This window comes from Maniola hyperantus, chromosome 6 (assembly GCF_902806685.2).
Source record: "Maniola hyperantus chromosome 6, iAphHyp1.2, whole genome shotgun sequence".
Taxonomy (NCBI): Eukaryota; Metazoa; Arthropoda; class Insecta; order Lepidoptera; family Nymphalidae; genus Maniola; species Maniola hyperantus.
The window spans coordinates 9,794,834-9,820,458 of record NC_048541.1 but is presented as its reverse complement, the minus strand read 5'-3'; the positions used below and the strand labels follow the sequence as shown (position 1 = coordinate 9,820,458).

Genomic DNA, 25,625 nt, shown 5'->3' with positions numbered 1-25,625 from the left:
CTATCACACTCCAGAGGTTTACAGTAGTCAAAATTCAGATCTTTCATTTTTAAAACCTAGTCGTGCACTTTATACTCAATCTATTAAAAATATACATGCATCTTATTGTAGGTACTATAGTAAAATATTTGGGGCATTCTTACATGTACCTAATAAATAGACTGTATACACATTATGATATAATTTTGTTTTAACATGGTTTTAAGACCTACCCATTTGCTACATACCTAGTCGCGCGAGCATCAACTTAGTTTATGAAATATATGCAAGAAGCCTAATCAATAAATAGTTAATCGACAAATGTCAAGTATATTTTACTACAGATAACTTTGAATGTAGTACAATACTAGTAATTTTAATAAAAACTCGACAGGCGCGCTGACTAATCAAATCGAATAGCAGAGAACAATATCAAATCGAGTATTTTAAGAATAATTTGTACTAATATCAGTGTACTAGAGTTGAAACGTGATCACAATTTTTCGGATCGGATTATACAGACTATTTTAAGATGGGTCTGAACTATAAGTAGGTATACCTAACATTTTTTACTGAACTAATGTATAGTTCGCGACAGGTCGAGATGGCAATCGAAGTATGAGGTGGGGGACGCCCCGCACACCCGCGCTCGACCGCACCGGGCGAGCGCGGTGCCGACACTATATGAAAGATGTTATACAGTAATATAACATTGTTATTGTATCCACAATTGTGAATCATACAAAAGAGAGGTAATACCTATTTGATATTAATTTAAATACAACACTGAACATTCGAATGTGGACAGTTACGGCGGTTATGCACTCATCCGATGTGATTTCGTGAAAACACGTTCCGAAGTTGTCAGAACTATTTGTATGGCAACATAATATGACGTATTATTTTTTTATATCCGTATTTTCACGGTTTTGGATCGGATGGGTGCGTGATTGCTCTTAGGTTTCAATGTTATATAGTATGTGGACGTACTCAGTTTTTAAGATATTAGATGATTCTCGCGACTTTGTCCATGTGGGTCATGCATATAACAGACAGGCAGACACACACTTTCGCATTTGTATTATTAGTATGGATTACTTAATCTGGATTCACCTTAAGCACAGAATATATACTATAACTAATGTGCCCATATTATTTTAAAGTTATCATGTCTTTTTGATTAAAGTGCAGTTTTATTAATACGGTACTAACGACTGCGTTAACATGCCTTAACATTATTTTATTCGAATCGTTAAACGTACATTTTAGATACAAATTTCACAATTTAGTAGTCTATCTCGTGAAAGCTGATAGTGCGAAATAGCGACTTTAAAAAAAACGTATTTGAAACTTTATATTTATTTAACATTTTGACAACACAGTTTTATGCTTTGGAGGTGCACATAGCAGAAAACAGGATTTTAAACTGGACTACATTCATAATAATGTTGTTTTTTTTTATAAAATGTTTCAGAATAATATTATTGATGACAATCGATTTCCATTAGCTGTATTACAATAAGATGCTACATTTCAAACAAACATATGTGCATGTACTAAAATCCTACAAAATTTTATTAAATATAATATTAATGTACGTATAAATAAATCTAGTATCAAAACTAGGTGAAATTATAAAAACAATATTTTTTAGTGTTGCAGGTTTCTCGATACGCTAAAAAACACTATCAGCTTTTGTTAGACAGACGACATTATTATTGATCGTATAAATAAAATATTTCTCTTTACCTTTACAATTAGCGTTTTAACACCAAATTCACAAGACGGCTAAGCTATGACAAACTTAATCTAATGCGAAAGCTTTGATATTTTTATTTATAAGACCGTGTACATAAATCAATATGTATTTAAAATTAATTATTTTTATTTAATTTGTGCTAAACGACGTAAAATATGCACCAATATAGTAAAGCTGTGTCAATTTTCGTGTTCTCAAATACAATGTTCAATTTCTAAATAATTTTAAATACATATTGTGGCTAATTCCGTTGTACACAATCTCTAAACTAAACTAAAATGATATGTCTAAATCTATTGCTATCCCTTTCATAATGTTGCTTGCAGAAAAGGATAGCACTAGATTTAAACTTGTTAATTTAGTTTAGGTTTAGAAATTGTGTACAGGAACGAGGTGTACGAGAACGGGCCCGATAATATCAAAAATTGCGATAGTAAGTAGATTGAAAGTAGTTTCGATAACTGCAAAAAGATGTCGCTATTAGATGGCATAAAAAGTCGCTTCAGTACTGAGTGAGCACACGTATCAAAAATTTCGTCACTGCAGTAAGTGGGCTGTAGCTTAGTGGTCAGAGCGTCGGGCGCGATCCAAGGAGACGTGGGTTTGATTCCTGCCGCTTCGCAAATTTGATATGCATTTAAAATTATTTAGAAATTTACTTGAAGTGTGGGTAAAACACTATAAAAATTATAAAATAATGTTCAATTTATTATTTTACGTTAAAATATTACACCGTTAGGAATAAAGTTGGAGCCACGCTAGACCGCGGTGACGCGCGGCAGTCTGTGCTAGGAGGATTTCTTGGACGACTCCAGCAGCTTCTCCTCCGTGAAGCGTTCCAATTGCTTCACGTAGTACGTGTTGAAGTTTAATCTGACAAAAAAATGAAATATTGTAATACCAGATGATGCCCACGGCTTCGTGTAACGCAATGGATATAGGTTTTGAAAAATCGTACGGGAACTCTAACTTTCCAGGATAAAAAGTGGCTTAAGTCCGTCTCAAGCTAGATTTGAACCACGTCAAAATCGGTTAACGGATGGGCTGTGAAAAGTTAACAGCCCGACGCAGACAGACACGGTTGAAAGTTGAAATTGCCTGCGAAGGGACTAATATCCACGGAGGTCAAAAATTAGTTTGTATAACTCACACTATGGACTAATAGTACAGCGAAACACCGAAGTAAAAGAAAGGAGCAGGAGACAGTCCCTCGTCTGGTCTTAATGGTTGCCGGTTACCCTTGTTATTTTTTAAAACAACAAAATAAATACGAGTAGCTACTTATTTATTTTTATGTAGAATATGAATAAACATTTCTAGTACATTTTTTCTAGACAGCTCGACTGTTTTTTAGGAAAAAAAATGCCTGTACCTGGCGGATATGTTGAGCAGCTTGTTGGTGTTATTGTCGCGCGCCATCTGGTCGATGATCGCCAGCACGGACAGCAGCGCTGCCGTGAAGCGCAGTCCGTAGCGAGACACGGACTGAGAGAAGGAATCCGCTGAACCGCTCGAGGCACCGCCGCAGCAACCTTCGGTCTGACAGAAAGTGTATAATTTATACAGTACAGAAGGTTCGCTCGATATTAACGCGCAATAACACCTAAAATATAGTGTTTTTTTAACTGGGACAGTATGTGGAAATCCAAAACCATAGGGTGTACAGGGAAACTGTCTGAACTGTCTTAGGAAACTACAGCTTTTTGTTTTTGTGAAAACTATTTTGGTATAGTCAATTTTTTGTCAAGCGTGAGTTGTCCATAAAAATAATGAAATTGACAAATTTTTTTGAATGCTGATCGACTCATTTTATCAATACTTACAGTATTTCATTGTATCGAAAGAAAAAAATCGGGACAGCAGAAGTTGGTCAAAAGTAAATGTTTTTAGAGACTAAACGGCCAAGACATTTATGGCGTTATATCCAGAGAGATGCAGCTTCCAAATTCAAATCCTACCGCTTCCGAAACTTTTGATAGTTATTTTAAAATTTTGAACTCATAAGTGGAAAAACAAAAAAACATACGCATGTAGTCCAAGAGCTAATTAAGCTGAATCAGATAGGTAAAACAAAACACTCACCGTGAAACTCTAAAACAGAAAAGTCATGAAAAAAGCAAGAGTATGTCATGATTTCGATTATTCATAAATACTACATGAAGGCAGTACTTAACTACAAAATACTTTTTGATTTCGCGCATCAATTAAAATTCATAGATATAATAATTAGTTATTTATAGTACTAGAACTAGATAAACTTTTTAACACAAATTACTAACTTTGGATATTAAGACGTTAGGAATTAAATATCATCAAAAAAATCATCAAATAGCAAAGCGAAGTAGTTTCTCGAACCAAAATAAACCATAGGTACTGAAAATTGAACGCCTATCGACAACAATTTCTCTAAAAATTTATCTTTGTAATAAACAGGATAGTTCGGTTTTGATCATTATGGATTTATAAGTAACAGCAAATTCAGCAAAACTTTCTGTAAAATTAGCTTCAAAATTAGTTTTAAATCAATACCATAATTAATATTTTAAATGAAGGTTGGATGAACAGTGTGGTAATAGTGGGAACATGTCGCTATCTCTCTCACATGTTCGCACTTTAGGGCTGTGACGTCACGCCTAGTATCGTGCATCCCTTTTCAGTACTTTATCAACTACCCATACCCCCGGACTTGAAGGTTTTCATTACCTTATTTATTTTTATTCGGATTTATAATCTCTCTTATAACCTTTTAATAACCTTTTCCGTTATGTGATTAATGAAAGGGGTCACGCCCCTGACAAATGAGGAATACGATGCGGATGTAATCACCAAAGAAATAGCTTTAATAAATGTTTAGTGTTACTTTTTAAGTCTGATGAAATAAGTAATAATAATTACATATTTATTTGTAGGTACCTACATCACCAATACTACGACTATAAATGACTAAGTATGTGTGCACTAATGCAGTGGTTCAGTTACATGATCATGTAGTTCAGTGCACAAGCGGTATCTATAATGCGGTATACCTCACTATAATCACAATTGTCATACGTTGGCCCAAGCATACTGTTAAGCTCTGCGTCCACGAAGTACTTGTGCATCTCCTTTGCCAATTATGTGTTTTGGTTGCGTTAAACAATAAAAACAAATTAATTACTAAATAATACTAGACCAAGAAAGCAAATGGAAGGAGCGTAAATCAAAATGCCTAACGCATACTTTAAAATAAATAAATATTCAATCTGTTGGTCTTCCTGTAAAAGAAAATCACATACTTTTCTTTATAGGCGTGTCGTTTTAAGGAGATCGCACACGGTCTCAAGAACCGGAAACTCCAAGAGGCGCATGTTTCATACAAATACGTGAGTAAATCAACGGTTTCCTGAGCGGTGTCTGCCGATAAATAGCGCTATAATATAGCGTCCATCGACGTCATTGGAACATTATCTATAGGAACGAGATGACGTGTATTCCTAGAGAGCGATGTTTGACACCGTGACAAATAGCGTTGCTGTCATTTGTATAACGGCCGTTTTTACGGCGCCGACAGTTTTGCAACGCTTTTATGCAGTGTGCAGCGTTTACGGATTTTCGGATCGTCTCTTGATATGCGATCACCTAGGTATGACTATTGTCATAACCCATACCACCCATGTACCCACAACTAGTGCCGTGTTCTCTACAAAGTTGCCAAATAACGCGGTTAACAGCAAAAAGTAGTTTTTGAGTTATCGCCAAAAAAAAAAACCACAAAAGTATTTGTAAAAGTTTAATTGAATACAATATATTTTTTTTTTTTTTAAAGAAACGAACAAAGAACCAAATGAAGAAAGAACGAAGAAACTAACGGAAAACCTTAGTCCTATGTAGCATTGCATTGCTTTGCTTTTAACAAACATCAGTTTTTGAAAGATCCTATGTTTTTGACGATAATTCAAAGGTTACCAATTACAGTTAACGGCTTTTCAGAAATAGAACGGTAGAAAGGCAGAGAATTGTTACCTCATCATTATGTAAAATAAGAGCCATTACGTAAGCATCTACTATAATAGTAAGATGAATAGATTTTTGCGAATGTTAATTATTATTATAGACACTATAAAATGCAGGTTACGATTCAGTAATCATTCAAACACAGCGGAAAATAATTATTAGTATTTTCTCAACCAATTTTTTTTATAATTAAAAAATCTTTTTGCGACCGCTATCATCGTCTGTAGATACATGTTTTTAAAAGTAAGAGTATAGGTATTACGTACCTGTATAAACGTGCAGAACTGAACACAGACTAAACAAAGGGTGGTGACTGCTTTTAGCAACTGTGGGCTCGTCAGCATGCAGTCGCCGAGACACGACTCTAGGAAGTCGTTATGCCGCTCCAGAACTTCGTCTACGTTGTTGACCTGGAAAATAAATAGAAAACTTATACTTAAAAACAGACAACGAAAACGTCGTAAGTGTTTATTTAGACTGACCAAACCACGGCAAAAATGTCGCAGTGAAAAGCTTTTCTACAGCTTAAAGTTGCACTGTTGCAGGTATAAAATATAAGAATGGTACCTACAGTGGTCCCGACTCCCGATATGTGATCGGCCGTTTGCGTTCCAGTGACAAGTTTGTGGCCGCGTTAGAATAGAATAGAATATATTTTTATTCAAGTAAACTTTTACAAGTGCTTTTAAATCGTCAACTAGTTTAATTTTACCACTGGTTCGGAATGCCGTTCCTACCGAGAAGAACCAGCAAAAAAACTCGGCGGTTGCTCTTTTCAAGAGATCAATTTACAATATTATTATGCCATGTATAAAATAAGTATTTGCAGTCCTGCGCGTTGCTGGAACGAGCTGCAGGTTAAATCCACGCTCTTTTATCATTTAATCTTCAATTGTGTAATATGCTTTTTTCAAGAGCATACTTTTAATAGATAGTGTTGGCAAAATTGAATTTGGCCTGTAATTATTTGGGTCACTTTTGCTACCGGATTTAAAAAGAGGTATCAATTTACTACATTTCATAAGGTCTGGAAAGGATCCTGAATCCACAGACTCATCAAAAATTAAGGCTAGATATGGCGCAATAATATCGATTATATTGCTGATTATTTTAACTGATATCCCCCATTGATCTCCAGTTTTGCTTTGTAAAGATTTGAACACTTCAATAATGTCATGTAGAGTAACGTATTCAAACCTAAACAATACACCGCATTCAGTGACATTGGCCCTGAGTAGATCATAGGCTTCTGTTGGCGAGGAACTAAGGGAACTAGTAGTGGTGACTGGAATATTCCGAAAAAAAATCTCAAATGTATTTGCAATTTCAATTTCAAAAGTAGAATTAAATTGAGTTTAAATTAGGTCAAAAAAAGCATTATAGTCTTCATCCGGACCACCCTGTGTAAAGTCAAGTTTAGGTAAAGCAGTTAAAACCTTTTATTTGAAATGTTTTACCTTTTTAATGGTAATAACTGGCCTATATTTTATTAGCTTTGTTCTGTCTTGTTTATCACTGGGAACAGATATGATTTGTCCGCAGTGATCGGATCTTAGATTCGTGATAATGGATTTTTCGACAATCGTACAGTTACAGAAAATGTTATCTATACAAGTGGCTGAATTTACAGTTATCCGTGTTGGTTCATTGAAAATGTTTTCTAACATCATAAGATCTACCTTATCATCTTATCATCGGATCTACATGATAAGCAAACTAGAAACCGTAATAGACTTGCAACTCCTGCGCTCCACCTCGAAAAAGTCCGAAAGTAATTTGTGGGAATGAGTGTAATCTTTCCGAAATACCGCAATCAAATAAGGGTTCCTTTTTCCTTTTGAGGTACGGTTTAAGGTAAGGAATTGAGTTGGTTTAGTTAGAAAAACAAAAACCACTAAATAAGCAAGATAACAAATTTTAAACAGCAAACCAGACCAAGAACCTAGCTAGGTTCTTAAATACAATTTCGTCATTCATCCCCTTTACAAGAATTAATGATAAACAATAGCCGTCATTGTATCAAGCAATGAGTAACGCAACGCAACCTTGGCAGCTGTGACGTGGTTCAGACGAAAAGAAACGCCTACAGGTTGTCGATAAGCCGCTCCGCCCACTGCAAAAACTTAAGGCTACGTAAAAATTCAACGATTTTCTAAACGTCTATTTATTAAATAGACAAGCCGTTATAAGCACTTGACTGTCACCTAACCACAGAGTAGATATGGATATGACCTAACCGTGGTAAGTGAGGATGCTGTCTCAGGTGGGGACAGGCTAACTTGGATGATGTATATATTACACGTCATAAACGCTAAAAACGCTTCGGGGTATACGTCTTTGTGGCAAGGTATTCCGTACTATAGCCACGGCCGCAGCCTCCATCGTTTAAGTCCAAAGACAATCTTCTAAATATATAAAAGGAAAAGGTGACTGACTGACTCACTGACTGACTGACTGACTGATCTGTCAACGCACAGCTCAAACTACTGGACGGATCGGGCTGAAATTTGGCATGCAGATAGCTATTATGACGTAGGCATCCGCTAAGAAACGATTTTTGAAAATTCAACCCCTAAGGGGGTGAAATAGGGGGTTGAAATTTGCGTAGTCCACGCGGACGAAGTCGCGAGCATAAGCTAGTTATAGAAATAAGACCTTATCACATTTTACTCTCGGTATTGGTTTTCAACTTGCGCCAAGAGACCTTTTTTTAATGTGTTCCTTTTTCCCTCCTACATGGCGGTCGGAGACTTTTGTAGGTCGGTACTGCCAGGAGACCTTTTGGCTACTAACATGTTTGAAAACTTTTTTCAGCCCTCCGTATCTACATGTTTTTCCTTGGTAAATATCTAACAACCGAAAAAAAAATAGCTGAAAAATGAATTGAACGGATAAAAAAATATTATTACATTTTGTACAAAAAAAAACTTGTAAATTGAACATTTGAAAAGAGCGACCACCCAGTTTCTTGCTGGTTCTTCCCGGTATATAGCTGGAATGGCATTCCGAACCAGGCTAGGTTATAGCAGTGGTAGATTCTATTGACGATTCAAAAGCACAATTTGTAAAAGTTTATTTGAATTAAAATCTTTCTATTTCTAACAAGTTTTATTGAAGTAGAAGACACAAAAGTAGGCAAATAGACCAAACACGTACAAATTGTTTGTTTTGTTTTAGGACTTAACGAATTAATTCGACATTAAACCTTCCATAAGAGACCGAGTCAATAAATTGATGATTCAAATGGTTGTGAACGAACGTGGTGTAGAGCAATACGACTCTACGAGCGGTAATTGAGTTTGCGAACGCAGGATCAGCAAGTTTCGTTGTCGCCTCCCACTCGGCTGCGCGCGCGCCGCCTCACTCCGACGACGAGCGCGCAGTGCACGGCCGCACAACATGCCAAACCAATAGCAGACAAAGTGAACAAGTGCTTGGTGACTGTGAAAAGTGATATCATTGTTTCATCCTTCATAATTCTTCAGGTGGGTTGTTTCTCATGCTACATGGACACCAGACACAAATTAACTCTGGTAGAAAGGATTCGGATTCAGGCAGTCAGATTTGAGATTTGTAAGTTAAGCGCAGTTCGAATCGCCGACATGTTTTTGTGCATTAGTAATAAAAAACCTTGAAAATATAAACTTTTTCATACAAATGATTTCAAAACACCATTTTCATCAAATCTTATTAAAAAGCTTAGATATGTACTTATACAAAATTTGTAAGCACAAATACAAAAACATGAGCGAAATATCTGCAGATAGAATTCTGCAAGTTTAGGATCTCAGAATACAGAACATTAGGATAAACATCATTACAAAAGCCAAGACAGTAGATAGATACCTATCTAATTTAATAACTATTTGAATGTATACAAACTCAAATAATTGGAAGACTAATAAAGATATTGACGCCAGGAATTTGCATAATAAGCTGATACCTTTCAAATATGGAAACGTTCGATTGTGACGGTTTAGCCAAGATCGTAAATGTTCAAATATTTAACAACGGCAATGAGACTACTTAAATAGGTACAAAAATTGGTCAATAATATAAACATATGTGGGTGTAAAAATTGAAGTGGGATCTTGACTGGAAGCCCTCGAACAAGGTCGGTGGGATGACGTCATAATATTTATGATGATGCAGGACATTCGGGTCGGCGAACAGTGAACACTTCTCCGCGGGATATGTTATGGTAATTGATAAAGTGGGCTAACTTATATGTCCTATTTAAACTGCAGTATCGGGCATTTCCGGCGCCGGGCAATATTTACTGACCATAAGTATAATAAAATATGTATTGTGAAAATCTATAGCAAGCTATTTACGCGCATCATTCTGTAAATCTATCGTTAGTAAAATAAATTAGGTACTACAAGAATTCTAATTAGAACTTAGAATATCTGTGTTAATTTATCTGAACGTCCGCGTCAAATATTGGTGATTTTATTCGGGTAACTTCATTTCAAAATTGCTAGCTAAAACTAAGAATGTGCTTCGTAAAAATTTATTCCGCAAAACTTGAAATTATGTTATATAGATAAAACTATAGTGCGTAGATGTTTTCCGATGCGCACAAGCAGGCGGCCGCCAACAAAGGGTTGTAAACTCTTATTTTAAATCCTCCGTTACTTTTCTGAATTCGAAAGCCTAGACTAGATAGATACTTTACGCTCAAAGGAACCTCATTCCAATCTCCAATCGGTTTGTTTAGTGAGTTCCATATCAATATGAACAGCCTTAGGTTGCCTTAAGGAATAGCAGCTTAAATGGTGACGAAGCTTAAAGTTAGCTCATGAATCGTTTGTTTAAAACAAGTTAGCTTAGCTTCATTAAGTAGTATTGATTTATTCTCATCTGAATGGGATTTGTAATGTGTTACTGCGGTTCTACTTGACAGCTAACAGGTTTTAGGTTACAAGAGTCAGGTGCACGCTTATCTAGGTAATACAACTTTCCCGCAGTTAGGTACCTATATTATGAGTAATATGTAATTATTGTATAGTGATAGAAACACTGGGCCTACTGCCGTAGTTTGCCAACTATAGTGTGACGACTGACGATCACTATCACCTCTGATTGACCGATACCAGAATGAACTAGAGTGAGGGAACTATCGGTTTGATACTGATTCCTGAATCGACGATATGTCCAATATTAGGCTATGGTGACGTGAAATCATCGAAAATAGAGCTACATTAGGGCTACCTGCGTCAAATGTAAGTACATACTAACATTTGACGCCTGTCAGTGACGTCGTTTTGTTAGAAGTTCCCTTAACTGTCGTGAACTGAGCCGATCCTCTCTCACTATTTAGCCAATCACAACAATTGAGTTTTGCAGCAATGTTTGATGCAGCTTTTCCGTAATCGACTAGCTGCTGGCTAGTATCAAGATCAATACTGTCTGAGATAAAATCAAACCTTTTGTTTTGTTAAAGATTACGCAACTGTGCAATGCAGCGGTTTTATCTATACTAATATTATAAAGAGGTTAAGTTTGTAAGAAGTAATGTCTGGAGCTACTGAACCGATTTTGAAAACTCTTTCACCAGTAGAAAGCTACATTATTTCTTAGGCTCAAAGGCTATATTTTATTTTCAAAAAAATTAGAGATCCCTACGAAAATTTTAAAAGCTACCCGTGCGAAGTTGGGGCGGGGTTTTAGTATGAAATATCTTATACTTAAAAAAGCTAAACAACAACATATTACTTATTATGAACAATATTCTGACCTTAACTTAATAGTACATAATTGAAAGAAATATGTTCATATAGTAGGTATAAAACGCCGCGCCGGCTGCACACTTTTTATGGTGTTTTTATTATAATTCGTACCTAGTTAAAATATAACGTATATTATATGTACCTGCTCTACCTTCCTCTTTCAATCACCTTTTATATGTACAGTCTATATTGCTTGCCAAATAGGGAATGATATATAGATATGATTTTTATAACTCGGTGATGAAAATGTGCGCAGGGAGTACCTACCTACAGCAGTAGGTATTTATTACCTACCTACCTATTTAATTAATTCATACGGGATAGAGCTTGTTAGTGAATCATTGAGCGTGTTTTACAAAATAACTTTACTTACAAATATATTATTTGACTTCATCTTATCTAAATGAAAAAACCGGTCAAGTGCGAGTCAGACTCGCGCACCGAGGCGCACGGTACCTATAACTACAGTCGTATTTTATCGACATTTTACACAATCTACCTAACCTACTCTCTATCTTATAATAGATAGTCTTTACTCTTTATAGACAAATTGACATTCACTCATAATGATGGACAAAAATGACCTTAAAGACCTAAAGATGTATAAGAACTCGCCGATAAGTGAATAACATCAATTGAATATAGAGCCACCAATCATCTTGAAGCATCGATTATTAATTTAGTATCCATAGGTTAAAATTTTCTCACGCCTATATCCCATGGTTCGGACTTGTGTGCGAAGTTAAATTTGTAAATTATGTGTGTAGCCTATTGGTTATTCAGTGTGGCGAAATGAAAGGGATTTAAACTGTACCTTCTATTCTAATTTGATACGATAATAACTGTTCAGTGGGTATATAGGACCTCGCGACAGATGGAGATGGAAATCGGAGTATGAGGCGGGTAGACGCCACCCGCACGTCACCCGCGCTAACCCGCATCGGGCCATCGCGGGGGCTGTGCGGGTGTGTGGGTTGTCCCCCTGTTTTGAATTATACTGGCCCTAACATACACAGCAATGGAAAATTTTGTCTAAATTAAACAAATTCCTTATTGCCGCAGCCTTTTCAGTTACCGCATTTATTACGAACTCAAGGTTTTAAAAATTATTCTAATACTGTACCGTATTTGTGTAAACAAAATAATGAATCAGAATCACATAATAATAGACCTTTAAATATAACAATTCGATACATAACAAAACAAACAATTTTAACCACTAGGTGACAAGATGTGTTCGTGTTCTTATTGACATCTATAATATTATATTGTATTATATATCTGAGCATCCAGTAAGGTTCTAGAAAGGCAGTAAAAATTATAATCTGGTATGTTGTGATAAGTTGTTTGAAGTGATAACATCTTCCCTTTATTGTGATTGCATCTTACGTTGTAGAAACAAAGATTACCACCTGGATGCTTGCTAGTAGTAGAGTAAGTAGTACATACTCTAATTCCGTAATTCTCATCATTCAAGGACATTTCTGGTTCGTAGGGATTTATAGGCTCTAGGCAAGCGCGCTACTTTAAGGCTACATCATCTAGATTGTAGCCAAGCGCTAGTCCATTTAAAAAAGTTCCAATAGATTGTGGAAGATACTTCCACCGGCTGTTTCCTTAAAACTGCGATATGACCCATGATGGGGATATTAAAGAGGCAGATAAACAAAATCCTTAAGACCCGTCAATTCATTAGCATTTTGCAGTTTCTCTTGTACTGCGAATGTTCATCACTTAACATCAAATAACTCGCCTGCTAGTTAGCTTGCTATTTATATTAAAAAGACCTAACGCTGTTTTGTTTGTGGGCATTTTCGTTCAACCTAGGTACCTATGTATTCTTAAGACTGTTTATTGTTTGTTGAGAATTGATTCTCATTATAAATTAAATATTGAATCACACACAATATAGTGTTAACAAGTTGATGTTATTATTACCTCTAGGAACCGGTATGACCGTCAATATAACACCGATGACTTGATGCACTATAGCCGGTGACTCCATTTCGCCCACAGTGGGCCATGCCGCCATGACACCAAATAGGGATTGGAGAATAATGCATAATAAGCTCTCATTTGTCACATGAATACATTATTGACTTCCGACACAGAAAAACTAAACGGGTGCCCGTATAGCTACAACTCAATTTGGTAACTCACCTGTTATCACCTCATATAACATTAGCCTCCTAATAGGAATGCAGGCATTGTAGTAGGTTAGGTAGGTATATCGTATTTGGGTGTGTCAACTATGAGAATTATAAAAAAGTGTCAGTAATTTTTCGTTGTCCTTAATATAGGGTCATAGCAAACACGACGCTTTTAGTAACGATTTATTATAGATCGGCGATTTAGTTGCTTTTCGGAAGTTCAATGCCGCAATTGAACGCTCCAATCCGCACACATAGGTACAATCTCCAGCCGCAGCGACAGAGTCGATTTTATTCATTATTTCAATACAGCAATCGAGCGCAGAAAGTCATCAAAATGCGATGCAGGATCGAAACAATCGCGAAATGCGCGATTTCAATACAGCGATCGAGCGTCGTCAAAACGCGATGTAGCATCGATGCAGTTGCAAAATCGTCGATTGCTGTCGCTAAAAGCATCGTGTTTGCTATGGCGAAAACTAATTGGTAGGTATGCTATATTACTTCAGGAAGTAGATAATAAACCTTTATGATTATACAATATATACATCTCCTTTCTAAAATTAAGTACGGAAATTTATCTCAGTCCTACATAAGTGATATTTCGGGCATAACGGAAACAATACAAAACAAAACATACGAAGTGAGCAAATTCGTTTTGGGTGTCCGCCGTGCGTAACAAAAGTAGGCTTATTATGAGTTTACACATCTCGAAAACGTTGATAAATTTGAGTGTCGAAATACTATAACGTCAGAGAAAAATTGGCCTAAGCTCCCTAAATTTTTATCCTGACTTTTAAGGCCGAGTTTCTTGCTGGTTTCTCTCGATAGGAAAGGTATCCTGAAGTCGGAACCAGGCAGTGGCAGATTCTTTTGACGATTCAAAAGCACTTGTAAAAGTTTATTTGAATAAAAATGTTTATATTTCTATTAATGTAATATTTCTATTAATCATAAAGGAACTATTAAATTAAAGCATATAGAAGTATAGACGTGGTCGTGTTCATCTATACTTCTACATCCTGCGCCCCAAGCGATGACATTGTTGAAGAAACAAAAAGCACTATATTTAGCTAATGAATAAATGTCTTCAAGATACAATTTACACACACATTTTTAGGGCTATTTTACTACTTTAAAGTGTTTCAATGTTCGAAATCTATGAACGTTACCGAGATGAGCAAAGTCATACTAAGGATACAGATGGAAAGTGTTTTGTGCGCCCGCGCCACCAAGTTTAAATGTAGCAATGATCTCGGTAAAAACTGTTAATCAGAAAACGGCGGACACCGCGCCGCTCCAACGACTCAAAATAGAAACTCAAAACAGCATCGCTTTACCCGCAGTTCAGGGTATCGTAAATGATACGCCATTTCACATGAATTTTTATGGGCTATTAAGCACTTTGATACGGGAGTTCAGCAGAATCGATTGAATGTGCAGGCAACGCAATTACGAGTAACGCGTTTCAAAATAAACAAACATCGACGACGATTCTCTTGTCTTTCACTAAACTAAATTTAGAGTATCTGCATCTCTTTCTTTTTAATATTGCTAAAAAAGGAAGGAACATGAATTTAAACTCTAAATTTTAGTGCACGCTACAAATTTAAACAACGACTGGCAGCTTAAGTCACGCAGTTTGACGGCTCTAAATTAAATTTAAAACTGTCAAACTGTGTCTGTCCCTTTCGTATTACATTAGTAAGAACGGGATGCGAATACTCTAAAATTTAAGTGAGCTCAGAATCAGTACCATTGTCAGCTTATGTTTACATGACGTGAAACGGATAAAGTTATGAAAATATCGGTATTGTTTCACAACATTTAGGCCCATAAGGTCGTTTTGCTGTTTTATCTGAATACGAGAAAATACGCTCTAAAATAGGCATAGCAACAGAACCGCACAAATCCTAAAGCCTAACGTCGTATTTTGAAAGGTACAGTATGACGATCGTAATCACACTAGCACTGTCGCTATTACCTCTGCTTAGCAAGGACCGCTACTATCCATTACGTACAGTTGGAGCAAGAATACTATAAATGCAGCAGTTCACAACTAGCAATATGATTATCAAAATATTGGTACTACTCTTCTAGACTACCCAATGTCAGTTGTACTCGATGCGTGACTAAGATTAGTGTAAAAGCGCCCATTATTTACATCTAAAAAGGTACTTTTCCAAATAATATGTCTATCGAATAGATTGTACACTTATTACGACACTAGTATAATATGATGAAAGTGGTAGAAAGCTCAATCTCATTTTTAGGGCAAAGCAAATTAAGCACATCAGTGTTGACAAAAAGCCCCGACCTACTCAACGGAAAGCAGAATTGCCAATAGCCCAAATTGAATTGTCGTGTGCGGAACGGAAGGCTTTTACTGTTTAGTAATTTAGTTGGCCAAGTGCCGGATATGTGGCAATCATTACCTATTCGACAGATTTTAAACCATATATCTAAAGATGGATCTACATTACAACATTCAAGTCCGCGACAGCTCAAGATGGCAAACGGCGTATGAGGCGGGGGGACACTTCGCACACCCGCACGTCACCCGCGCTCGCCCACACCAGGTTAGCGCGGGGGCTGTGTGGGTGTGCGGGGCGTTCCCTCCCCGATTGCCATCTCGACCTGTCGCGTACTATAGGTAACATGTAAGATCCTTTTGCAATAGGTCAGGTCAGGTTACCATACAAGATACAGAAATAAGCCATCTCGATACCTCTCAACGTTACCTATGGCTCACGTAATCTTGCTGTACAAAGCCCTTATGTATTTTGTAATGCAGGTATAGATAATAATCACATAGTTGTTTGATAAACGGTAAGTACTTATTTGTAAAAGAGACATTGACGTTACGTAGATATGCTTGGCCGTTATTATGTGTTTTTACCTGAATTACCTCAAAACTGGTACTAGCAGTCATTAAAAATATGCAATTAAAACGTAGAACGTAGTAGAACTTTATGGTTTTAAGTCTGTATCAATTTATAAAAGTTTTTGATTCTTTCAAGATATCATATTATTAAAGCTAGTTAGAAACATTCATTATTCGTTTATTATAATTCAACGTACCTATATGGTTAACTTTACACCTCAATTCGAAATATTAATTTAACCTACTTATGTACATGGTCGAACTGTTGTGATTTACAAAATATATTATATTCTTGTGTAATTTGCATGAATGTTATCAAGGCAATCTTAAGGAATCGGATGCTGATTCACTCATACATACAATAATTTACCAGACACGATAACCTGCTTACTGGAGCTCTGCTTTTGGTGATATGTATTTTTCAATTCATACAAACAAAAGAGTTATGAAAATTATAGGTAATCGAGTATGACAGCATCAAATGGTCGTGATTATTTATTAGGTAGGTGGAAAGCACTATTTCTATTATGAGACTTTCACCTAATACACCGGAAGAATTGTGTTCTGGTAATAATTAAGCTAGGCATCTACTAGTACATAGTTACTCAATTGTTTAGTGTGGAGAATCTTTAGCGATAATCAAGAAATAAAGAATAGGCAAGAAATTGAAGAGAACTTTTAGATATACTACACTACTATCTAAATATACTTATACTAGATGATGCCCGCGACTTCGCCCGCGTGGTTTTAGGTTTTTAAAAATCCCATGGGAACTCTTTGCTTTTCCGGGGTGAAAAGTTGCCTATGTCAATTTCCGGGACGCAAGCTACCTCTTTACCAAATTTCATTCAAATCGGTTGAATGGATATGCCTTTGAGAACCCCGTGGGAATTCTTCAATTTTCCGTAATAAAAAGTAGCCTCTATGTCCTTCTATGGGAAGTAAGCTAATTCTGTTCTAAATTTCATCAAAATCGGTTAAGCTATTGGACCGGGAAAAGCTAGCAAACAGACAGATAGACACACTTTCGCATTTATAATATTAGTATGGATAAAAAGAAAAGGATCTTTTAAAACCCTTTGAACCTAGAAAGCTGAATTTTGCACAAAGGTTTCCTTTATAAGGTAGACCGGATTTTTCGAAATTCCAACAAATAAATAATATATATTTACATATATTTTCACCGAGCGCAGCTGCGGGCGTTTGTTACACTAATAACGTAGCAAACATTAATACAAGTCGCAAGCATGTTCAAAGCTTACTTATTTCTAAAAAAATCCGAAAGGCGTGGTCAACAATTATGAAATAGAGTAAAGAACAAAAAACGAGTTAAAACATAATAATACACAACAGCAACGGAAGCTAGTAATGATAATTGTATGGTTGGTTATGATTATAGGAACGTACCTACATTGCCTTTTTTTCTCTAAGCAACGCAGGTCGAAAGTATTCGTGTAAGTATGGTACACAGTAGGTAGGTAAAATTTCGGTAATTTCTACAATCTGTACCAACATAATTATAAAGAGGTAAAACTTAGTTTGTAGCTAGGTATGTATTGTACGGTGTATCTCCGGAACTAATGAATCGATTTTGAAATTTTTTTCTGATACATTGCTATAAATTATCTTCAAGTTCTACAGGCTATAAATTATATCATGCGGACGAAGTCGCGGGTAAAACCTAGTTGGTATTACTGTTGTACTCAGTACATGCCTGGATTTTATCATTTATGAAACTAAGGCAAAGACTACTGGCAAACTTTTGCAGTTAGTCTTATTTTAAAGCGGAAGGGAAGCGGACATTAGATATAATTAATTTTATCAATGATTTATTATTATTATTGCCATGCACATAAAATGTAGTAGTAGTAATATAAAGCTTTATTGCAACAAAACACAGAAACATACATAAAAAAATCGGCCAAGTGCGAATCGGACTTCCACCAACAAGAGTTCCGTACCATCGTACTACAAGAAATAACACTTTATAATTTTCATGGCAGCCATTTTTAATTTTTAATTTTTATTATTTGTTGTTATAGCGGCAATAGAAATACATTATGTGAAAATTTCATGTCTCTACCTACTATGGTTCACGAGTTACAGCCCGCAGACAGCCAGGCGGACGGACAGCGGAGTCTTATATTATATAATAATAGGGTCCTGTTGGCACTCTTCGGGTACGGAACCCTAACTAGAAGAAAGATAATTCGTGCTAAGCTGCAAAGGCAACCTTATCACTATGGTGATCTTTATAGTATGAGACTTTGAAATAAAAACAAGGAATTAATCAATTGGCGATAAATTGTTATTGAACTGGATACAAAAATGCGGTGAGCGAGGCCGGACAATAGCTGGTCACGATCTGACGAAAGGGAACACGGGTATTGTTGTGTTTCAACATGTGGGGAATCTCATTGCTAGTGTTCCGCTGAACGAGCAAGTAAACTACGTATTACTCGAAATACATTTTCAGTTTATTTTATGGCACCTGTATACATCCCGTACTTTTTGAGGAAAATGTTGGAAATAGTTTTATTTTTAAGTTTCTAAAAACAATGATTATGCCCAAAAAAATTATACAGTTAGCTATGAGAATACTAGAAGAATTTAAAATGATAAGTAAACGAAACTTTCAAAAAGAGATTCCCTTTAGGTAATGTAGACAAAGAATAAGGTCAGATTTTTCGACATTCTCACGGAAATTGAAATGACCCTATTTTTAGGTCAATTTTTAATTAGGTAGGTATGTAAAAAATATAAAAATAATTTTAAGACTATGTAACGTATCTAATAAATAATATTTTATCTCAAATCTTAAGTTACAATTCCAAGAACCGTAAGGTATGCCATAATCACTAAACTCAAGGTAAGCTTTAGGCACGGTGTATTCAAGAATAAGCCCAAGACAAATATTTCTCTTAATAATCCGAAAGCCATGGCAAATGTGTCTGCTCTATAGTCTCGCGATATGATCTTAATCTTTGTTCGAAGAAGTTTCTAGTACCTATTCTATCTTCTATCATAAAATAAATTTATCGTTCAACTAGATGATGCCCGCGACTTCGTCCGCGTGGAGTTAGGTTTTTTAAAATCCCGCGGGAACTCTGATTTGTCGGGATAAAAAGTAGCCTATGTCCTTCCCCGGGATGCAAGCTATACCAAACTTCGTCCTCGGTTGAACGGAGGGGCGTGAAAGGCTAGCAGACAGACAGACAGACAGACATAAAGACAGACACACTTTCGCATTTATAATATTAGTATGGAAGTATGGATTAAAAATCCTACAAAACCTCACAGTCAGTGAGGACTGCCGTCAGAAGTTAAAACTATTAACAGTGTTTTTCTGAATTTCAAATTAATTGTAGTATCAAAAATGAAAATTCCATATTTTGTAAATTAAAACCATTAACATTAGTTAAGTTTTTACATCTATCGCTACTCCGAGCACTATTAAAATATTATTTCGAAATAACTGCATACGTTAAATTATTTACTCATTATGAAAAACCAAACACCCATTTATTATTATTTTAGTATCTGTTTGTCCGAGCTATAGACTTCGAAAGATCAGGACTTTTAAAAACGACGGGATGGACGGGATTTTTATAAACCTAAATCCACGTGGACGAAGTCGTGGACAAAAATTATACCATACTCAACCGGAAATACACAAAATCATACAAAAGTACCTACTCAAGTTCATCGCAAATGCAGAATATATAAATTGATGGTAATGTATCAAACAGTACCGTACATACACAGACTACCATCAAATGCTTCATTAATAGCCAACTTATTCAATTAAGCTGCTATAAAGTTCGAATACAAATTAGACTTAATAAGGAACTCAGAAAAGAGCGAATTGTAGCTGCAATCCCGTATATTTTAAGGCTCATTTTGTATTAAAAGCATACAGTATAAAAGCTTTTCACAATTAAGTTAGTAACACAAGAAGTGCGCAAATGGGAGCAATTACTTGATAATATGTACGTACCTTCATTAAAGGCTTGGGCAGATATAACGCGCAACGGAAATGTATCGAACACGGCTCCTATAAATTGCGCTTTGCATTGTACAATTTCTTGTACTATAATCTAATTTCCTTAACCGACTTAAAAGGTAAACACATCATAGAAATATCGGAAAATGCGTGCTTTGCTCGGCGCTTTAGACTTTTTAGTTTATCACTTGTATCACGATTTTATTGTTAGTTCACGGCAACAACTTGTACATTGTGCATCTCTTACGCAGTCCAGCGAGAAGCTTCTTATTTTTACCTTTAAGTCAGTTAGGGAAAAATTGAATATATATGTATAATAACTGCAAATCATAGAAGCATTCACTTCTATGTGTGTGACGTTCTGTCATGCTGCTGCATGCCGCCGCGCTTTGAGTCTGCCCAGGCCTTAAAAGCTAGCGGCGCGTGCGCTGCGCGTAAAGCATTAATTTTATGGCATGATGAGAAATTTTGAATTATACCTCATTCGTTCATTATACCTCATGGCACCCTATATTGTAGGAGATCATTAATGATTGAAATTACCGGTGGCCACAGTAATAATAAAATTATTGAACTATGCTCTTACCTATATTTATTTCACTAGTGAAATGGTGTGTTATGGTCTTATAAGCAAAGTGTAAGAAATTACAATAAATATAATAGGTAAAGTTACCACCAAAATGTAATAGGTACAACATACAATATTGTACGACAAACTCATAATAAAATTATTTAAAGACCTTATATAAAATTTAGGCTTAGCTCATTAGATTTGTATAACGTTTTATATGATTACTAGATGATGCCCGCGACTTAGTCCGCGTGAATTTAGGTTTTTTAAAATCCCGTGGAGACTCTTTAATTTTCCGGGATAAAATGTCCTTCCCCGGGATATAAGCTAACTCTATACCAAATTTCATCAAAATCGGTTGAACGGTTGGGCTGTGAAAAGCTAGCAGACAGGCAGACAGACAGACAGACAGACACACTTTCGCATTCATAATATTAGTATGGAAGTATGGATTAAGAACGAAATATTAAGAAGCCGCGGGAAATAGTTGGCCATACCAAACAAACTTTTGTTGAATCATAACCACAAGCTTATACTAATGAAAACTTTACATGGAAACCGGTATCTTGTTATTCCAAAGATTAACACGTAGCTAACGGCTACCATACGCCAATCATACGGGATTCACACGATAATTTACACAGCTAACGCCGCACCGTTTAGGGATTTTAATCAAATTGTCAGCCATATATTATGTTCAAAGTAAATTAGTAAGTCCCTTGAAAGAAACAACAAGTTTTAGTAACAATCAACCCAGAATTCTTAATTGAATCCAATTGATTAAATACGGTGATTACCGGCCTAAACCAATGATTGCCTCCAAATGTTTACTTCGATAAGAAAATTGCGTGACTTAAATAAGATAATCTTTGTATTTTCAGATGCCAGTGTGTTATGAGACATGACACGGGACAACTACGAAATGAACACGAACCGCTTGTCCAGGGGCGGATCCCTGTTCGGAAACGATCCTCAAGTGCAACTAAGGACAGCTCTTCGTACGAGTGACTTCGCGACGTTTAAGAAACTACTAAACTACGGCGCCGTTGATCTTGAACACGTTTACCAATATCCCGATTACAAGACTTGTCTCGAACTAGCTGTTTCAGAACCTAACAAAATTGAATTCGTAAAGTTGTTATTGCAGCATGAAGTGCAAGTCAACAAAATTAATGAAACCCATGGAGCTGCCCCTATACACTTTGCTGTCGAAAATGGAAATCTTGAAGCTTTGGACGCTCTATTGGAAGACGACAGAATCGATGTGGACATTAAGTCTAAAGGAAACACTGCATTACTGATGGCAATCAAAAAAATACAGGATTTAGACGATGATCGCGAACGTGAGCTAGATATTTATGAAGATATGGTGGAGAGGCTTCTGAAAGCAGGTTGCAATGCTAATTCTCCTGATTTAAAAGGCGTCACTCCAGTTCACTCAGCAGCGAAGCAGGGGCTCGAGAGGGTTGTGACTTATATCTTAGACTATTCAAAGGACCCTGTTGATTTGGATGTTTACAAAGACATTCGAGGTAGGACGGCGAGATATTATTTGCAAGAAGCTTTTCCACATCTTTTAGCGAAATTCGATGCCATCACCGAAATCGAAGAGACGATTGACGCGGATAAATTGTTTTCGTATTTGAGTAGACATGAAGAGGACAACTTCATCCGTGATTTTACGAAACTTGTTAAGAGAAATGAGCATCGACCGATGCTTGCAGCTAATAATGGAATGAACACAATGTTACAAATTGCTGTCGACAAGGGATTCGAAAAAGTAGTATTAACTTTGCTTAATTCGGGAGCAGATCCAAATGCTACATGTTCAGGAAATACATCTCGTCCTATAGCTATTGCTTGTTATAATGGATTTTGCAAAATACTCAAAATGTTTATCGACAACGAGTCAACTTCGTTTGATCCAGTAAATAGCGAATCCCTTGTTCAAGTAACCGTAAAAGGGATGCGGTCTGCTTCTAAAATCCCAAAAGCAGATTTTAAAGGTTGTTTAAATTTACTGCTAACTAATCCTAAGGTTAACCACCACATAAACGTTAATCACCAAGATATTAAAGACAATACAGCACTTCATTACGCTGCAAGAAATGGAGACAATGACACTGTTTTGGAACTGCTTAGAAAAGGGGCTTGTGTTGGTTTATATAACAGGTTCAATGAACCACCGTTGGCGGATATAAATGCGAGAACTCTAGAAACGTTCCTGGATGAATGTATTGAAACAAATGGCGAACGACCTAGTGACGAAGACTATGAAATTCGTATAAAATACAGTTTTCTCGTATTTCCTAATAACTCCCTGGAAAATGAGCTATCTAAAGTGCCCCTAATGGATAATTCTAACAATAATAACACTGTCAAACAATATGAGGCTATCTTAGCACCAGAAACAGAAGCGCTTCTGTACATGACAAGAAACGAAGAGTTGCGACCACTTCTTAAGCATCCAGTAATAACTAGTTTTCTTTATTTAAAGTGGCAAAGAATAAGTAGCCTCTTTTACGCAAACATAACGTTTTATTCACTTCTATGGTTAAGTTTAATTTTGTACATAATATTGGGATATAGCGCCGAGAAACCACAATCTAAATCTATCGAAGCAATAAATGTCATAACTCATATTGGAGCTAGTATTGGGCTAATACTCTTAATAATTCGAGAACTTTTCCAGTTATTAGTGTCACCGACTAGATATCTGCAAAGTTTCGAAAATTGGATGGAAATATCCTTAATATTTGTAACAGCAGCTATTGTGACTAACGATTCAGCGCCAGAATCCACGAAACAACAGTTGTCTGCTGTTGCCATTCTATTATCATCCGCAGAGCTTGTCTTACTCATTGGCCAATTTCCCACATTATCAACAAATATTGTTATGCTGCGGACTGTATCTTGGAACTTCTTTAAATTCTTACTTTGGTACTGTATTTTAATTATAGCATTCGCTTTGAGTTTCTATACACTCTTTAAAAAGGGTGAAGAACAAGAAGACCAAAAAGCGCCAAACCCTAACAATACAGGTCCAGAGGAAGAAGAAGAGGAGGAGTTTTTCGAAGACCCAGGAAGGTCTCTATTTAAAACTATAGTTATGTTAACAGGCGAGTTTGATGCTGGATCTATTAAATTCAGTACATTTCCAGTGACAAGTCATTTAATATTCATGGTTTTCGTTTTTATGGTACCTATTGTTTTGTTCAACTTACTTAATGGTTTGGCAGTTAGTGATACACAGGAGATAAGAGCTGACGCTGAATTAGTGGGCCACATATCGAGAATTAAGCTTATATCTTATTTTGAAAGTGTCCTTATTGGAAAAATGTATACAAAACCGCTAAAATGCTGGTCATGGCTGCCCCATTCCCTGCAAGATTTAAACATTATCAAACCACAGATGTTGTGCATAAAACCTTTTGCTAAAAGAATCAGCCTGTTTCCATTCTTTTTGCCTAAATACCGAATAACAGTCAAACCTAACCAAGACAATAAAATAGAAATACCTCGCCCAGAACCGATTGGCAAATTCAGTGACGATTATGAAGACGTTGAAAGCGGTAAATGTTGCTTTGAACAGTGTCAGGCCTACAGACTGGACAGAAAAATAGTGAAAAACGCTAAAGTCATTATTCATAAGAGGACATACGTATCCGAATTTGACGAAATGAAAGATATGCTTTCAAAATATGAAACAAAAATTTCCAGTATAGAAAGTACACTGAAAAAAGTGCTACAACAGTTGGAAGCACACTGAAACTGACCAATTTTACATATAAACTATTCCATCGACAATAACTTTTTTAATTTAAGATTGCTTTTCAAATACTTTAATTAAATAATACCGATTTATTTCTTTGATAATTTTTTAACGCGATTATTTATTTTTGTATTCATGCTTTTATAGTTGTTAGGGTACTACTACTTATTCAAGTTAATGTTTAATGTGACTATTCTTAAACAATAAATAAAGTGATTACATGATTAGTATTTTTATAAATTAACTTACACTTTGACTGTCAATTGTTGAATTTCACCAATAAATTGACGTAATGGTTTAATTGCGGAAACTTAAAACTAAAGCTATGAACGTTCCAAACACGGTCTGAAAAGAACTTTCAAACTGTTGATTTGGACTAAAGTACGAGGAACGCATAAATTCTATATAATAACTACAATCAATGATCGTAACTTTGATGATAGAAATACCTAATAGTTGGTACTAGGTCAATATATCTCTAAAAGGGATATTACTTAACATAAAATTGTAATATGTAGTTTCAAGTTGTTGATGTACACGCCAAGTAGAAATTTCACGCCGAAATTTTACACCAATCAGGCGGCGTCAAAGTGCGCCAAAAACGAGATGCCGACAGTGTCTTGTCGCTCTCCTGAAATTACCAAATAATACCTTCGAGTGGAATTTCTCATATTTTCGCTAGATTTGTCCCTGGACTAAAACTATTGAGGAAATAGCGACAAAATCGACGGCGAACACTAGTTTTAATACACTTTCTTGTAAAGTTGCTCCTATTTCCCCGC

General features: G+C 36.0%; 2 protein-coding genes across 3 annotated transcripts in view; one reads left to right on the top strand and one right to left on the bottom strand.

Annotated features, from left to right (window-relative positions):
- Nucleotides 1-2,432: 2,432 nt before the first annotated feature.
- Nucleotides 2,433-25,625, bottom strand: part of LOC117982907 (gamma-tubulin complex component 2-like) — a 31,719-nt gene continuing 8,526 nt past the window's right edge. Inside the window, exons 13-16 of one of the 2 annotated variants that reach the window (XM_034969340.2) lie at nt 5,998-6,141; nt 4,765-4,842; nt 3,111-3,277; nt 2,433-2,611 (exon numbers count right to left, since the gene is read on the bottom strand). In XM_034969340.2, the coding sequence (XP_034825231.1) occupies nt 2,527-2,611; nt 3,111-3,277; nt 4,765-4,842; nt 5,998-6,141 (474 nt within the window). In that variant the 3' untranslated portion in view covers nt 2,433-2,526. The remainder of the gene's footprint in view (nt 2,612-3,110; nt 3,278-4,764; nt 4,843-5,997; nt 6,142-25,625) is intronic. The other variant, XM_034969341.2, reaches the window with a different exon arrangement.
- On the top strand, nt 9,026-25,064 carry LOC117982906 (transient receptor potential cation channel protein painless-like). The gene is made up of 2 exons (XM_034969339.2): nt 9,026-9,216; nt 21,953-25,064. Exon 2 carries the CDS (start codon nt 21,973-21,975, stop codon nt 24,838-24,840), a length of 2,868 nt encoding a protein of 955 aa, XP_034825230.1. The 5' UTR covers nt 9,026-9,216; nt 21,953-21,972; the 3' UTR covers nt 24,841-25,064.

Excerpts from the sequence above, each read along its gene's own strand:
- LOC117982906 (XM_034969339.2), top strand. The coding sequence starts at position 21,973 with ATGACACGGGACAACTACGAAATGAACACGAACCGCTTGTCCAGGGGC.